General features: G+C 47.5%; 1 protein-coding gene and 1 pseudogene across 1 annotated transcript; both read right to left on the bottom strand.

Moving 5' to 3' along the window:
- Positions 1-1,501: 1,501 nt before the first annotated feature.
- LOC111019843 (disease resistance protein RGA2-like) lies at positions 1,502-3,909 on the bottom strand (annotated as a pseudogene).
- Positions 3,910-10,310: 6,401 nt separating this feature from the next.
- On the bottom strand, positions 10,311-14,125 carry LOC148213187 (uncharacterized). Its single transcript, XM_088121282.1, has 2 exons — positions 13,429-14,125; positions 10,311-13,345 (listed from the first exon to the last, which is right to left on the bottom strand). The coding sequence occupies exon 2, from the start codon at positions 12,904-12,906 to the stop codon at positions 10,423-10,425; it is 2,484 nt and encodes an 827-aa protein (XP_087977408.1). The 5' UTR covers positions 12,907-13,345; positions 13,429-14,125; the 3' UTR covers positions 10,311-10,422.
- Between the last annotated feature and the right edge of the window lie 2,279 nt (positions 14,126-16,404).

Genomic DNA, 16,404 nt, shown 5'->3' with positions numbered 1-16,404 from the left:
GAGGCCTTCAAAGACCTCAACATAGTCCTTGGGGTCCTTCGTCCCATCATAAGGTTTCACGCTAGGAGCTTTGAACTTCGGAGGGATTGGTGCTTCCAAAACGTCCGAGGTGAAAGGCGATTCTCCCAAGTCGCCATCGTTCAGTGAATCGTCTTTCTGCTCACATTTGGCCTTCAAGGCCTCCACCTGAGCATCGAGCTTCCCCCTCAGCTGGTCGAACTCCTCCCTCGTGATTATCCCTGCGGGATTGTGAGAGGATTCAGCCTGCTGGTTGGAGCTCCTGTGTGAGCGGGATGGTGACTGCTCTTTTCGGAGAGACGAGCCTCTCTTTCTGTTGAGATGCTCATGGAGGTCTCCCCTCTGGCGAGTGTACCCCTCGCTCTCGTTGTCTTCGAGACGTTCCTCCTTGGCTGGGCCGAGGTGGGAACCCCTTTGCTCGCGTACGTCCACGCGCACCACTCGATTTTCAGATCGGGACCCTGCGCTTGCAGCTAGCATCGTTTCGTTATACATTTCCTCCATGGAGCGCATTTGTGTGCGCATTGCCTCAATTTCTTTCTTGAGCGCATCAAAGTACTCGCTTGTTGGAGCCGGGGCTGGACCCCGGGCGCCCTTCTTAGAGGTCCCACCTCGGCCACGTGGCCTTGGACGTCCTCGGGGGTGCGCAGGCGGTAGGGCAGGCGCGGTGGTCCGTTGCCGACCTGCGGAGGGGTTCGTTACTAGGCCGTCCGTGACCTTGCCCCTCTACGCTGCTGGGCTCCGACCTCCCTCTGGGGGCATCTGGCAGCTAGAGTCCTTCGATCTGTCGTATTGGTCGAGTTCGCTGGTTGAACCAGGTTCGCTCGGGTGTTGGTTTAAAAGAATTGAGATGACTTAGATTGTCGTTCCCACAGACGGCGCCAGATGTTTATGCAAGGATATGCACAACAGTGTGTTCCAGATTGCAGCTCGAACTCGGCCTCCAGACCGACCTGAACGCTTGGGCGGACCTGCACAAAAAGGTGAGCACTCCGACGATCAAGTCAGTATAGGTCGGATTCCCAGTTTAGTTCGAGGCCAGAAATCATCCTACCTGATCGTGGAGTGAGGTCCTCTACTTATGGGCGGTAGTCCCACTAATCTCGCGACGGTTACATTCGGTAATCTCGGGACCGTCGGTTACACCCGGTAATCTTGGGACCAACGGTTATGCCCGATAATCACGCTGCTGACAGTTGCTCACATCGGCCCCTACCGATCTCCCCGATAGGTCAGACCTGGGCCAGGTTCACCTCGGCCCTCATACTTAGCATTTGTCGACGTTAGTGGCGGCCATCTCGGCGGTCCGAACTGGGCATGACTCATGAGCCATCTTGGAGCACCAATAGGGGTCCTCCACGTGTCCACAGGGTATTCCCTTCCCCAAACAGCTTGAACGCCACCAAACTTTTCAATACATAATATTTGCAAAGCAGTAAGGTGGCCGAGGTGGTGAGGAAGTTGGGTTGCACTAAACTTATCATTGACCAAATGAAGTTTTGTAGAGAATGAAGGTGCATGAGAAGGCTAAAATCGTAATTTTGCATGCATCCATGAATTCTCAGTTCTTGCAAGTTCATGTGGTGGGCTAACTCCTCTGGCAACTTTTTCAAGGGACCAATGCTTAGCTGAGACAACATGTTCTTGTTCTGCAAATTCAAGCTCAAATTGGAGCCATGGTCTATTCTCAATTTTTGAATGGAATGGCATAATTGTAGCCCGTCTGGAAGTTTGGTCAATTTTTCAGAGCTTGAAATTTCCAGAAATCTAAGATTTGAAGAACCAAAATGGTCTGGAATGTTCAACAATGCAGGACAATAAAAAATTTGCAAGCTTTGAAGATGAGGAAAAGTGGTAGCATTTGAAGCAACTGTTACTTCTTCTTCCCCATCGCTCCAAGCTGTCCATGCAGATGAGTGTAAATTCCTCCAGCTTGGGGAAGAAAGCCCTTTGCTTAGAATCATTCCCATAGAATTCCCCTAGAATCCTTCGTACTCCAATCAACTCTCTGATATAAAGCCTCTTTAGATTGGTCAATTGCCCCAACATTGGAAGCTTCTCACATTTTTAGCAACCGTAGAGACGTACCGTTTCTAAATTCTCAACAAAAATCTTGTTAGGCAAAAATTTGCCTTCAAATTTCCAAATTTCCAATGATTGCAAATTTTTGTGTGGTTGAAGTCCTTCCAACACTTCCAAATCATTTTGATTGTTGACTTTTCTTATCCCATACCCATTAATCCAATGAAAAGCCAGGCTATCCAAGTTCTCCTTGTCCACCAATTTTGCAGAGCTGGCTTCTTCTTTGCTTTTCACTTGCTCGAGACAATAAAGCTTCAAACTACCTTTCAAGTTTTTCAAAAATCCAAGTTCCGTAATTTTACAACCCTTCTCATATCCTACTACAAAATTGGACAATGTTTGAAGCTTAGTCAACTTACTCAAATATGGAGGCATCTTATTGGCAACAAAATTATTCATCGAAAATTCCAAATGTCTTAAACTAACCAATTCTCGTAAATTCTTCGAAAGATCTACCATCGGTAAGTTTTCAATCCTTAGCGTTTGCAGATTATAAAGTAAGGCAATAGATTCTGGAACCTTATCTATTGTGTGAGTACCCAAAATGGAATAACCATAAATGTGGAGGTATCTCAAGTGTTTCAACCTACCAATTGAGTTTGGTAACTTGTGAATATATTCTGGTTCCATGATCAAAACTCGCAAATGAACAAATTTCACAATCTTATCGCCAATCGTCTTCTCTTCGTTGTGAAGCATGTCTTCGTAACAAACCATCGTGCGGAACTTGCTAGCAATTGTTTCACTCTCTTTCTTCCAATGTTCTTCCTTCAATAAATTCATAAGATCTAATTGCAATATTTTGTCATTTAATACCTCATATGAAATATCATGTACAAGATCATGCATCTTAACATGTATAATTCTCCCCTTGTCATCTTTGACGCTATCTTGAAATAAGCAGCGAGACAACAATATGTTGAAGTACATGTCTCCTATGTTTTCCATTGATAGGTTGATTCTTTCTTGTTGCAGCTGAATGAACCCTTGTGCAATCCACATTCGAATTAGTTCTTCTTTATAAAAAATGTAGTCTTTGGGAAAGTTTGAGCAGTAAGCAAAGCATTGCTTTAATGAAGATGATGGTAGACGATCCACACTTAACTTTAATATTGATAAAACAAATTTTTCCTCTTGCAATGGAGTTCTTACTATACTTTTCAATATTGTCATCCATCTATCATAATCTCCTTCAAACTTTACTGCCCTCCCTAGAACTCTTGCAACCACAGGTATGCCACCAAATTTTTTAACCAACTCTTCTCGAATGACCTCCAAACTTGAATTCATTGATAGCCCATATGCACCTGCACTTTCCTTAAATAAGGACCAACATTGATCATCAGATAATTCACGTAAATGATGGCTAGGAAGTGTTTCCACAATTTTTGCAACATCAGCACTTCTTGTAGTAACAACAATGCTATTTTCAGATTTTTCAATGATCCTTATTATAGAATACTTCAAGGATTTTCATTCCAAACATCATCAAGCACAAGAAAATATCTTTGGCTAAAGCAAGACCTCCTTATTGTCTCCACCACTTAAAGTACAATTTAGACTTTTTAAGATTTGTCTCAAAATTTTGTTGACAATAAAAGGTTCAGACACACATACCCAAAATGTTTTATGAAAATGTTGTTTAATCATCTCATGATTGAAGACAACCTTTGCCAAAGTTGTTTTTCCCATTCCACCCATACCAACAATAGGTAAGATAGATGTAACTTGTTGAGTGCTGGCATCAATCACTTGTTTCACTATACTTGGGCGGACCTGCACAAAAAGGTGAGCACTCCGACGATCAAGTCAGTATAGGTCGGATTCCCAGTTTAGTTCGAGGTCAGAAATCATCGTACCTGATCGTCGAGTGAAGTCCTCTACTTATGGGTGGTAGTCCAGCTAATCTCGCGACGGTTACACCCGGTAATCTCGGAACCGTCGGTTACACCCGGTAATCGGGACCGACGGTTGTACCCGATAACCACGCCGCTGACAGGAGCTCACATCGGCCCCCACCGAGCTCCCGGTAGGTCGGACCTCGGCCAGGTTCACCTCGGCCCTCATACTTAGCATCTGTCAACGCTAGTGGTGGTGATCTCGGCCGTCCGAGCTGGGCATGACTCATGAGTCATCTTGGAGCACCAATAGGGGTCCTCCACGTGTCCAGGGTATTCTCTTCCCCAAACATTGGCCCCCTCTCTGTCTGGTCCGATCTCGAACTGGCAGAGAAGTTCATTCGACTTGCTTTGGACGCGTGGCGACTTCCTATTTGTGGGAAAATATGACCGTTGCGGTAGATTTATCGTCGGAATATTCAAATATTCCGACACTTCGGATCTTAGGGAGGATTCTAGCCGCTAATTGATTACACGTGTACGATGGGGAAATTTTTCCGACGAGCTATAAATACCCCCAATCCTTCAGGTCATACCTTACGTTCCCTGAATTCTTGGAGTTCGATCTGAAGGTAGCTCGAACCCTTGGTAGGTCGGTCTCTTCCCTCACTTTCTCTTTCGAACGTAGTTGCCATGTCGTCCTCTTTTAGCAGCAACTTAGGATCCGACGAGGAGTTAGCTCGTAGGTTAGAGTCCGAGCTCGAGGAGATAGAAAACTTTAGGTTCTCCGATGACGGGGAGGATAGTGATGCCTCCACCTCGGGTCAGGGTTTGGAATACCCTTCTAGGATACCTGAGCACTACCTCGGATCCCTTCGTAGGGGGTTCGCTATCCCTGAGAACATCCTCCTTAGGATTCCGGAGGAGGGGGAGAGAGCTGACAATCCTCCAGAGGGATGGGTAGCTCTCTACTTCAAAATGTTTGAGTACGGCCTCAGACTTCCCCTTCACCCTTTCGTCCAAGAGTTTCTTTTCTGAACTGGGCTGGCTCTGGCTCAAGTGGCCCCTAATGGGTGGGGTGTCATTTTCGCTTTGGCCATCCTTTTTTGGCTACGAGCTCGGGATAGTGAAGAGGCCGAGCTGTTGGACGTAGACCAGCTCCTCGCGTGCTTCGAAGCGAAAAGGATAGCTAAGAAGCCTGGTCGGTTCTATATGTGCGCAAGGAAAGGCGCAGGTGGTATAGTTAAGGGGCCGACCTTCATCAAGGGATGGGTGAGGAAGTGGTTCTACGCTTCTGGGGAATGGCTTGCAAAGGACGAGTCAGGTCGTTCCTTCTTTGACGTTCCCACTAGGTTTGGGAACCTAGGTACGGAGTAGTTCTTACTTCTTGTGATAACTTTCTTTCTGTTATTCAGGTCTGACTCAATTTGTCTTTGTGCAGTTTTAATCCGACCAGTCCCCGAGCTTACGCAAGCCTCCTTCGACACGCTGAAATATTACAAGGAGCGTTTTCCGAGGGGTAGGAAGGTCGGAACCTTGGTGACCGACGAGCTGCTGCTTGAGTCCGGGCTGCTAGATTACAACCCCCTGCAGTTCGTCCCATTGAATCCTCAAGGCCGAACTCCGAACTTGGTATGCCGAGCTTGCTTCCCCCCTTTTCCTCTTTCCTTACTCTTGTGTTGACCCCTTTTTTATTTTGCAGCCATGGTTTGCGGATTTGCAAGCAACGTGAAGCGCAAGTCCAAGGGCCGAGCCCATGCTCTTGAGGCCGCCCAGAGTTCGAAACCTGCCACCCCTGCTGTGGTAGGGCCAACCTCGGAAGATCCAGCCCCAGTGATCGAGCTGGAGTCTTCTAGGGTCCTTCGAGGGAGAAGCGCCCCAGGGATCAGACCGAGGCGGTGGACGCCTTGCCCTTGGGCGAGGAGGTGAGGGAGGAAGTTCTTCTGAAGCGAAGGAGGAAGAAGAAGAAGACGACCTCCCCCTTGGAGGTCGGAGCTCGTGGGGTCCTGCCTGCGAGCTTCGCAGATCGGATGGACGATCCTGAGGCCAGGATGGGCGGGACGTCCGATGACGGCACGTTTCAGAGTTGAGCCGTCAAGTTCTGGGGTGAGGGACCAGGTGTCCCGCATCTCGGCCGCAAGTTTGGACCGCTGCCTAAGGAGGGCGTCCAAATTTGTGAGCGACCCAGGGTCCGTTCTGCAGAGGACCATCGACTACGCCGCTGAGGTAAGACTAGTGTCTCCATTTTTGCTCAATTTACCTAACAGGTAGCTCGGTCTAATTTTCTTCTTTGTACCTTTTCTCAGGCGTTTGTTGCTTCCATTCAATCGGCTCTGGCCGTGAAGGCCGAGCTGGATGGGAGGGAAGTTTGAGCAGCGAGGAGAAAGAGGAGTTCTCTGCTGCCTTGGAGGCTGCTTCCTCCACCATGAAGGATGAGCTGCTGAAGGCTCACTCTGAGGTGGAAATTTTAAGGCCGAGGTGGAGACCAAGGCCGAGCTGCTGAAGAAGGAAGAAGACAGACGCAAGGCCCAGCTCCGAGCTGCCCATGCTATCACCAAGGGCTTGGAGAAGGAGAAGTTCCAACTCCTCAAGGAGAAGGACGACATGCTCCAGGCGCTTGAAGCGAATGAGGAGGAGCTGAAGCATGCGACTGCCGAGCTGGAGACGGAAGGAGCGTCTCAGCAATGGAGCCCTATTGGAGGAATCGTTTAGGCAACATCCTGACTTCGATGGATTTGCCAAAGACTTCTCTGACGCGGGCTTCAAGTTTCTCATGAAGGGCATTGCTTCCGACATGCTGACCTTCAGATCGATCTCGGTGGTCTGAAGAAGAGGTACCTGAGCAGTGGGCGTCTGGGCCTAGCGGCACCCCTGGCCCCCAAGCGTTGGTGGATAAGTACGTCAGAGATCTGGACTCTGACTACTCCGACCTCGAAGAGGATCAGGTCGGCACCACTCAAGAGGGCGCTCCTCAAGCAGGCTCTTAGGCGACCACCCTTCAAGAGGCTTCGCTGCTTTCTTTTCTTCTTCTTTTTTTGTTTTGTTTGTAAGTGTCAGGGCAGAGCTGCAAGGTCTATAAGCCTTGGCTCTGCTCTCCATTCAATAAAGAAGCTCCCATTTGTTTTTACTTTGTTGTTGGCAACATCTTTCCTTTTTCTTTGCTTTTTCTTTGAACTGCAGCCATTGTCACCTCGCACCTCTTACTTTTGAGGTCGCGCCTTCAATTAAAATAATTGAAAGTTTGAATTTGAATCTCTGTCTAGCATTCAATGCATTGCACCAACTCTGGATTTTTTAACATCGCACCCTTAACTTAAAAACGTTGAAAGGCTAAAATCCTAAGTCCATAGCTGTTCTTCATATCGCACATCGTACCCCCAGGTTCAGAGGCTTGATCTTTTCACATCGTCCCTTTACCTTGAAGGTTTGAATTTTAAGTTCATCAGTGGTTTTGGCATCGCACCTCGTACCCTTAGGTTTTGGAGGATTGAATTTTAACCGACTGCTGGAATGTGATCGCGTGGGAGTCCGTGGCCCTCATTTAATTTCTGGTCGAACTCGGAATCATGAAATTAAATCATCACATTTATTCCGATCATAATTCTTTTGAAACAGTTTTTACAGATCCATTGAAAATCCTTTTGGCATTTCAAGGATAATAACGCTTCAGGTGCTCCGCGTTCCACGGGTGCGCGAGGACGTCTCCTTTCAGATCGGCCAATATGTACGTCCCAGGTCGGACTATGCCCTTGACCTCAAACGGGCCCTCCCAGGTCGGAACAAGGGCACCCACATGGGTTTGGACCCTCCTTAAGACCAGATGTCCGACCTGAAAGGTCCGAGGTCGAACGCGGGTGTTGTAATGTCTGGCCATTCTGCCCTGATATTCCGCCAGGCGTAGCTGGGCCATTGCTCTTCTTTCTTCCAACAAGTCGAGGTTGAGGAGCAGCTCTTCCTCATTTGTCGTAGGCTCATAATGCTCTACTCTGTCAGATGGCATGCCGATCTCAACCGGGACTACAGCTTCGGAGCCGAAGGCCAGGGAGAACGGGGTCTCACCCGTTGATTCTCTTTGGGTGGTCCGATACGACCATAGAACCTCTGGTAGCTCCTCGGCCCACCTGCCTTTCTTGGAGTCCAGTCTAAGTTTGATGTCTCGGTTGATGATCTTGTTGACTGCCTCCACCTGCCCATTTGCTTGCGGATGTGCGGGGGACGAGCTAAGGTGACTTATGCCAAGCTTGCTGCAAAAGTCTTTGAACTTGGCGTTGTCAAACTGCTTCCCATTGTCTGTCACAATGGCCTGCGGTATACCAAAGCGACATATGATATTTGTCCATACGAAGGACGTGACTCTGGATTCCGTTATGTGGGAGAGCGCCTCGGCCTCGGCCCACTTTGTGAAGTAATCCACATCAACCACAGCGAACTTGGTCTGGCCCTTGCCCAAAGGGAAAGGACCAATGATATCTACCCCCCCTGCGCGAATGGCCACGGGGCCGAGATGGGGGTGAGCAGCTCGGGAGGTTGGTGGATTATGGTTCCGTAGCGTTGGCAATTGTCGCAAGTTCTAACGAACTTCTTGGCGTCCTGGCTGAGGGTCGGCCAATAGTATCCTTGTCGGATCACTTTGGCTGACAGCGACCGGGCGCCTGAGTGATTGTCGCACGCTCCTTCGTGGATTTCTCTGAGGACGTACAGGCCCTCTTCAGGGGTTAGGCATCTCAATAGAGGTACGGAAAAGCCGCGTCGGTACAATGCTCCACCTCGGACCACGAACCGAGCTGCTCGCCTTGCCAACTTTCTGCGCTCCTTGGGGTCTTTTGGTGAGTTGCCTCTAATGAAGTCCGCAATCGGGTCCATTCATGAGGACTCTGGAGCGCCGATCTCCATCAGATCTGGCTCTGAGATCGAGGGATTATCTAAGATCTCGACGGGGACCGACCTGGCCAGGTCGGTCTCGTACGCTGATGCTAACTTGGCCAAGGCGTCGGCATTAAAATTTTCTGCTCGGGGAACCCGGCTTACTTCGTAAGTTCGAAACTAGGCGAGGTACGATCTGACCTTGCCCAAATACTTCTCCATTCGGGAGTCTTTGGCTTGGTACTCTTCCTTGATCTGGCTCACAACCAGCTGGGAGTCGCTGAAGACCTAACACAAGAGGCCCCCAATGCTCTGGCGATTCGCAAACCGGCAATAAATGCTTCATACTCAGCCTCGTTATTGGAAGTCCGGAAGCCGAACTGCAAGGCATACTCAAATCGCTCGCCTCCTGGTCCGAGCAAGAGGACCCCGGCCCCGCACCCCTTCTCATTGGAGGATCCGTCGACATAGATTGTCCACGGTAGGTCGGACTCACTCAGCTCGGAAGGTGGTGTGAGCTCGGCTATGAAATCTGCCGCTGCTGGTCCTTTCAACGCAGTTCTGGGTTCGAACTGGATGTCGTACTCACTTAGCTCCATTGCCCACTTCATCAGGCGTCCAGAAGCTTCTGGCTTATGGAAGATGCTTTTTTAGGGCAAGTTAGTGTGCACCACCACCGTATGGGCTTGGAAGTATGGTCTAAGCCGTCGGGCCGAGGTGACCAAAGCGAGAGCCAACTTTTCTCCATCTGAGGGTATCTAGTCTCGGCTTCGGTCATAGCCTTGCTTGTGTAGTAGACCGGTTTTGCCGCGCTTCCTCTTGCCTGATTAGGGCCGAGCTGACGGCACTGTCAGACACTGCTAAGTACAATTGGAGCTTGTCCCCCGGCATGGGCTTGGCGAGCAAAGGTGCCGAACAGAGGTAGCTCTTCAATTGCTGAAATGCTTGTTCGCACTCCGCTGTCCATTCAAACGGCCCTTTCTTTCGTAGGACTTTGAAGAAAGGAAGGCACTTATCTGTCGATCTTGAAACAAACCGATTCAGGGCCCCAATCCTGCCATTGAGGCACTGAAGCTGCTTCAGCGTCTTAGGTGCCTCCATCTCGATCACGGCTTTAATCTTTTCGGGGTTGGCCTCGATTCCCCGGTTGTTCACCATGAAGCCAAGGAATTTTCCCGAAGAGACTCCAAAGGCACATTTAGCTGGGTTGAGCTTCATTTGATATGTCCTCAGAACCTCGAAGGCTTCGGTCAGATCGGAGAGATGCGACTTAGACTGCTTGCTCTTGACAAGCATGTCGTCCACATACACTTCCATATTCCGGCCGATCTGCTTGGCGAACATTTTGTTCACCATTCTCTGGTAGGTCGCTCCTGCGTTCTTTAAACCGAAGGGCATGACCTTGTAACAGTACAGACCTTGGTCTGTTATGAATGCGGTATGATCTTGATCGGGGACATGCATCTTGATTTGGTTGTACCCAGAGTAGGCGTCCATGAAGGTGAGCAGTTCGTGCCCGGTTGTGGCGTCCACGAGCTGATCAATCCTCGGCAGTGGGAAGCAATCTTTCGGGCATGCCTTATTTAAGTTCGTAAAATCTACGCACATTCTCCACTTCCCGTTAGATTTTTTTAACTAATACAACATTGGAGAGCCACTCGGGATACGAAATTTCTCTTATGTATTTAGCTTTTAAAAGTTTGCTAACTTCCTCAACAATTACATCACTCTGCTCTTTGTTTATAGGTCTTCTTTTTTGCTTTACAGTTCGGAATGACGGATCTATGCTGAGGCGATGCGTCATAATTTTCGGGTCAATGCCAGGCATGTCCTCATGGGACCATGCAAAGACATCCGAGTTGGATCTGAGGAAGTGGATTAATTCTTCTCTGTCGGTGGCCCCCAGCTTGGTTCCTATGCTTACTTGCTTCTCGGGACTAAGCAGAGGAACAAGCTCGAGCTCCTCAGTGGGTGCGGCTAACTCCTTCCTTGGCAGGTCGGCCTCGAACTCGAGCGTCCCATCCCTACCGGCGAGAGTTTCGAGGGCGCAGACCGACGAGCCTTTGAGTGCGGAGGCATAACACTCCCTCGAAGCGGTCTGTTCTCCTCGGACCGTGCCCACGCCATTGGGGGTGGAATACTTCAAAATTTGATGAAATGTCGAGGGAATGGCCCGAAATGAGTGGATGATGGGTCTCTCAAAGATGGCGTTATAGGCCGATCTACCGTCAATCACCACGAACTCGGCCATTTGGGTGACCTGAGTTTTGTCCTGCCCAAGCGTGACCGGCAAGTCGACGCAACCCTCCGGGATGACCGATTCTCCAGAGAACCCAACCAGCGGTGTCGGGCTTTTGTTCAATTGCGACCTCGTCCATCCCAGGGCGAGGTAGGTCGGTAAGGACAGGATGTTAGCAGATGCGCCTCCGTCTACCAGCACCCTCCTGACCACCACATGATCAATCAAGGGGGCGATCACAAGTGCATCGTTGTGGGGCAGGTGGACCTCCTCAAAGTCTGCACCGTCGAAGGTGATTGGGCAGGTCGGCCTCGGCTCCCTAATTAAGCACACCTCGCGCCTGGCTGCACGAGCTAACTCTTTTCTTTTATGTCCGGACTGACCCCCGCTTGGCCCTCCGAAAATGGTATTGATGACCGCAGATCGGTCAGTGCGCCGGGGCGGCGTCGTCGAACGCTTCCGCTCTTCCTTTTTCTCTGCCGAGCTGGTCCTGGGCTTTCCCACAAATTTTTTGAAGTAGCCATCTTGAATTAGATCCTCAATTTGGCTTTTCAACTCCCAGCAGTCCGACGTGTTATGGCCGTGCTCCCGATGGAAGCGGCAATACTTGTCCTTGCTGCGCCTCTCCGGGGCTCCCCAAAGCTTCTCAGGACGCTTGAGTAGTTTTTTCATTCCAGACTCCTCGATGTTCGTTAGGATCTCGGAAATTGGAATCGTGGTCGGGGTGAAGCGTTCGTAAGGTCGGCTCCTGGTAGGTCCGTTCTCCGCCCTTCGATACTCAGCTCTGCCACTGGAAAAGGATCCCTTGTCCTTGGACTTGGGATCTGCCTTTTCTATATCTTTTCCACTTCTGCCCCGGCCGATCTTTCGTTCTGGTCGGCCGGTTTTGGTTCGAAGGAGCTCCTGTCCATCGATGACTTTCTTCGCCTTCTGAAGTACCTCGGCGAAGGTGGCCGGGGCCTCCTCTCCAAGTTTCACCGTGAGGGCTTCGTCAGCTAGACCGGTGAGAAAATAGCACATGGCCGAGTCATCGGAGCAGTGTGCGACCTTCAACTGCTCCTCCTGGAATTTGGTGACATATTCTCGCAACGTCTCACCCTCCTTCTGTCTGATGGTGGCGAGATGGGTTGCTGTCTTTTTGTCATAATGCCGAGAAGAGAACTGGGCGAGGAACTCCCTTCTCAGCTGAGAGTAGGTCGAGATCGACCTGGCTGGCAGTCTTCGATACCACAATCGCGCGCTGCCAATAAGCGCGATCTGAAAGGCGCGGCATTTGATTGCGTCTGATGCCGCTTGGAAATCCATGAGGCCTTCAAAGACCTCAACATAATCCTTGGGGTCCTTCGACCCATCATAAGGCTTCACGGTAGGAGCTTTGAACTTCGGAGGGATCGGTGCTTCCAAAACGTCCGAGGTGAAGGGCGATTCTCCCAAGTCGCCATCGTTTAGCGAACCTTCTTTCTGCTCACATTTGGCCTTTAAGGCCTCCACCTGAGCGTCGAGCTGGCCCCTCAGCTGGTCGAACTCCTCCCTTGTAATCATTCCTGCAGAAGTTGCTGGGTTGTGAGAGGATTGAGCCTGCTGGTTGGAGCTCCTGTGTGAGCGGGATGGTGACTGTCCTTTTCGGAGAGATGAGCCTCTCTTTCTGTTGAGGTGTTCACGAAAGTCTCCTCTTTGGCGAGTGTGTCCCTCGCTCCCGTTATCTTCGGGATGTTCTTCCTCGACTGGGCCGAGGTGGGAACCCCTTTGCTCGCGTATGTCAATGCGCGTCATTCGATTTTCAGATCGGGACCCTGCGCCTGCAGCTAGTATCATCTCGTTATACATTTCCTCCATGGACCGCATTTGTGTGCGCATTGCCTCCATTTCCCTCTAGAGCGCGTCAAAGTTCTCATTGGGTGGAGCCGGGGCTGGACCCTAGGCGCCCCTCTTAGAGGTCCCACCTCGGCCACGGGTGGCCTTGGATGTCCTTAGGTGCGCAGGTGGTAGGACAGGCGCGGTGATTCGTGCCGACCTGCGAAGGGGTTCTGTTGCTAGGTCGTCATGACCTTGCCCCTCTACCACTACTGCTCCGACCTCCCTCTGGTGGGCATCGCTGGCAGCTAGAGTCCTTCGATCTGCCGTATTGGTCGAGTTCGCTGGTTGAACCATGTTCGCTCGCGTGTTGGTTTAAAAGAATTGGGATGACTTAGATTGTCGTTCCCCACAGACGGCGCCAAATGTTTATGCAAGGATATGCACAACAGTGTATTTCAGATTGCAGCTCGAACTCGACCTCCGGACCGATCTGAATACTTGGGCGGACCTGCACAAAAAGGTGAGCACTCCGACGATCAAGTCAGTATAGGTCGGATTCCCAGTTTAGTTCGAGGTCAGAAATCATCGTACCTGATCGTGGAGTGAAGTCCTCTACTTATGGGTGGTAGTCCCGCTAATCTCGCGACGGTTACACCCGGTAATCTCGGAACCGTCGGTTACACCCGGTAATCTCGGAACCGTCGGTTACACCCGGTAATCTCGAGACCGACGGTTATACCCGATAACCACGCCGCTGACAGTAGCTCACATCGGCCCCCACCGAGCTTCCCGGTAGGTCGGACCTCGGTCAGGTTCACCTCGACCCTCATACTTAGCATCTGTCAACGCTACTGGTGGTGATCTCGGCCGTCCGAGCTGGGCATGACTCATGAGTCATCTTGGAGCACCAATAGGGGTCCTCCACGTGTCCTGGGTATTCTCTTCCCCAAACAGGTAGGTGAAAGGAAATCGCATACCTTCCTCATTTTTTTTGTTTGCACCTTTCGTCGAAGATCTTCATAAGCAAGTTCGTCTAATAGATCGTCAGCTTGATAAACAAGATGTTGAAGATCATCCACCCACATCCTCACAGAATCATTATGTAACTTTCTTACGTTGATATCGTGTAAGATGGTTTCAGCTTTGAGTAGCCATTTTTCCATCTTCGACAACTCTTCCTTCAAGCCCCAAGCTAGGCCAGTTTGCTCAGCTGCAAGTTTCACCACTTTCTTCAACGCTTCTTGTACAACAAAAGTCCATAGGAACTCTGCCATCACACTTATTTGACTCTACCTTTTCAGAAAATTGGGATGAACGTAAAAAATCCACAGGCTTTATCGATGAATGGTCCTCGTAAGTCAACGTGGACTTGCAAGGTGGGACAGGGGAAGTTGCCTTGAAAGAACCAAAATAAAAAAGCTCCTTGTTTCTTTTATTTATTTTTTTATTTTTTTACCGAAAAATCTCCTTTTTTTCAATTATATAATTTTTAAAAATAATAATGGTCACATAATTTATCTTATTATTTCTGAGTCGTCTTTGTGAGTCAGTCAAGGTCGACTCGGGACAGAGGAAACTTCCTAAACCAAAATAATAAAAAAAGTCCTTGGTTTCAATTCAATAATAATAAATAATAATAATAATAATGGTCACATAATTTATCTTATTATTTCTTAGTGATCTTTGGAAGTCAACGTGGACTTGGGACAGAGGAAGATTCCTAGAAAGAACCAAAATAAAAAATAAAAAAATAAACAAGTTTCGATTTTTATTGTGTAATGCTTTAGTATTTTTAGTTTATAAATAGGTTTGGTCCTGTTATTTCATCGATCTTAACAAGACTTTTTATGATAGGAATGAGTGGTTAACTACAATAACGTTAGTTTTCTCAATATTAATGGGATCCATCTAAAAATGAATTGACAATACGATGAATAACTCATATAAATTATAAACTTTTATTTGATTTCTTATCCTTTCAATGTGGGATCCTTAACAACATATGTTAAGTGACTAAATTATTGTTATAAATTTAAAATAACATAAACTAAATCATTACAAACTAAAGTTTAGGGACTAAATTATTAGGTCAATGAAGGTACATGAATCACAAAGGATTTTAACCATATTTTTTAGTTCTAACACGTGAAGTAGGTATGACAAAAATACCCACAGAACCCGATCCCCCCGGATACCTGATTCGATAGGGTCGGGGATTCCCCAGTTTGACCGGAGACGGGGTCGAACCGGGGATCCCAATCGGTGAATTGACGAGTTTAGGATTTACCATATTTTTTCCATTTAGTTTTTTATTTTTTTATTTTTTATTTTTTTTATTTTTGTAATTAAAACGTAATTACATATTAATAAACACAGGGTAAATTGCAAAAACCACTCCTCAACTATAGTAGTTGGTGTAATTACACCCCTAAACTTTCAATTGTGAAAATTAAACCCTCCAACTTTTATAAATGAAAAAATTAAACTCCTAAACTTTCATTAGTAAAAATTAAACCCTTAAATTTTTATCAGCTATAAAATTATACCCTTGAAATTTTCCATGGTAAAAGTTAAACCCTAAAATTTTTAAAAATTGGATCTATATGTTTTTCTCTGCCTTTCACAAATTTTCCCAAGAAAATCTTCAATTCTCGTTCGATTCTTCAAATTCGCGTAGCACACGTCTCTCTCTACTTTCGTGATATGGATCTTCTTTCTCTCTCTATCCTTTCAATCTTCTTCAACGTTCTTCTTCTCCACTCTCCGTAACAATCCAGAATGTCTTTCTTTAAGTCCTTCAAAACTCTAAACGAAAGTAACAGTGAACGGTCTCTTCAACTAATTAATGTACCAAGCAAAAATAAATTTTATTTCAGACCACTCTTCATTTTTTGCATTTCTCATTTCTATTTTCACCCATATATTCCATTTTCGGGGCTTGAAAGTTCAAGGTAACATTTTCTAAATATTTATGTAAAAATAAAAGAGTCATCTCCTTCTGATCTACCGTTCCTTACAATCCACCGAATCTCAATTTCTCATCTCCAAATTTTTGGATTGATCGCTAAAATCATCGTATGGGTCCTTAACTTTGTGCCATTTTGAGCAAATCTCATATTGAATCTTCCCTCCTTTTTCACATAAAATGTTGCTTTGTTTCTCTCTGAGACATGGTCGGTTTCCATGGTTTCTGCAGTAGGCAAAGTTCATTAGAATCTCCGAGCTTTGATGAAGATCTGCGACAAATCGTGGATCAGAGAAAGAGGAAGATAATGATATTGAATCGAGAACTAAGCATCAGGCTAAAATAATAAAAAAATGGAAATTTTGAACGCACACAATTTATCCTCCCCTTCTAATTTCGCACCAACACCATTGTCTCAAATTCTTTTTAGAAGATAAATGGCTACAATTGTCAAATACATCTAACTTTAAAAAATGTTAGAGTTTATTTTTTTCCTTTGAAATTGTATAGGGTGTAATTTTATAGTTTGTAAAAGTTTAAGGGTTTAATTTTTACTATTGAAAGTTTAGGGGTTTAATTTTTTTATTTATAAAGGTTGGAGG

This window comes from Momordica charantia (genome assembly GCF_013281855.1).
Source record: "Momordica charantia cultivar OHB3-1 chromosome 1 unlocalized genomic scaffold, Mcharantia_2.0 BLBB01000001.1, whole genome shotgun sequence".
NCBI lineage: Eukaryota > Viridiplantae > Streptophyta > Magnoliopsida > Cucurbitales > Cucurbitaceae > Momordica > Momordica charantia.
Note: the sequence above shows the minus strand (reverse complement) of the source record. Positions and strands in the feature narration are given on the sequence as shown.

Excerpts from the sequence above, each read along its gene's own strand:
- LOC148213187 (XM_088121282.1), bottom strand. The coding sequence starts at position 12,906 with ATGGAGGCAATGCGCACACAAATGCGGTCCATGGAGGAAATGTATAAC.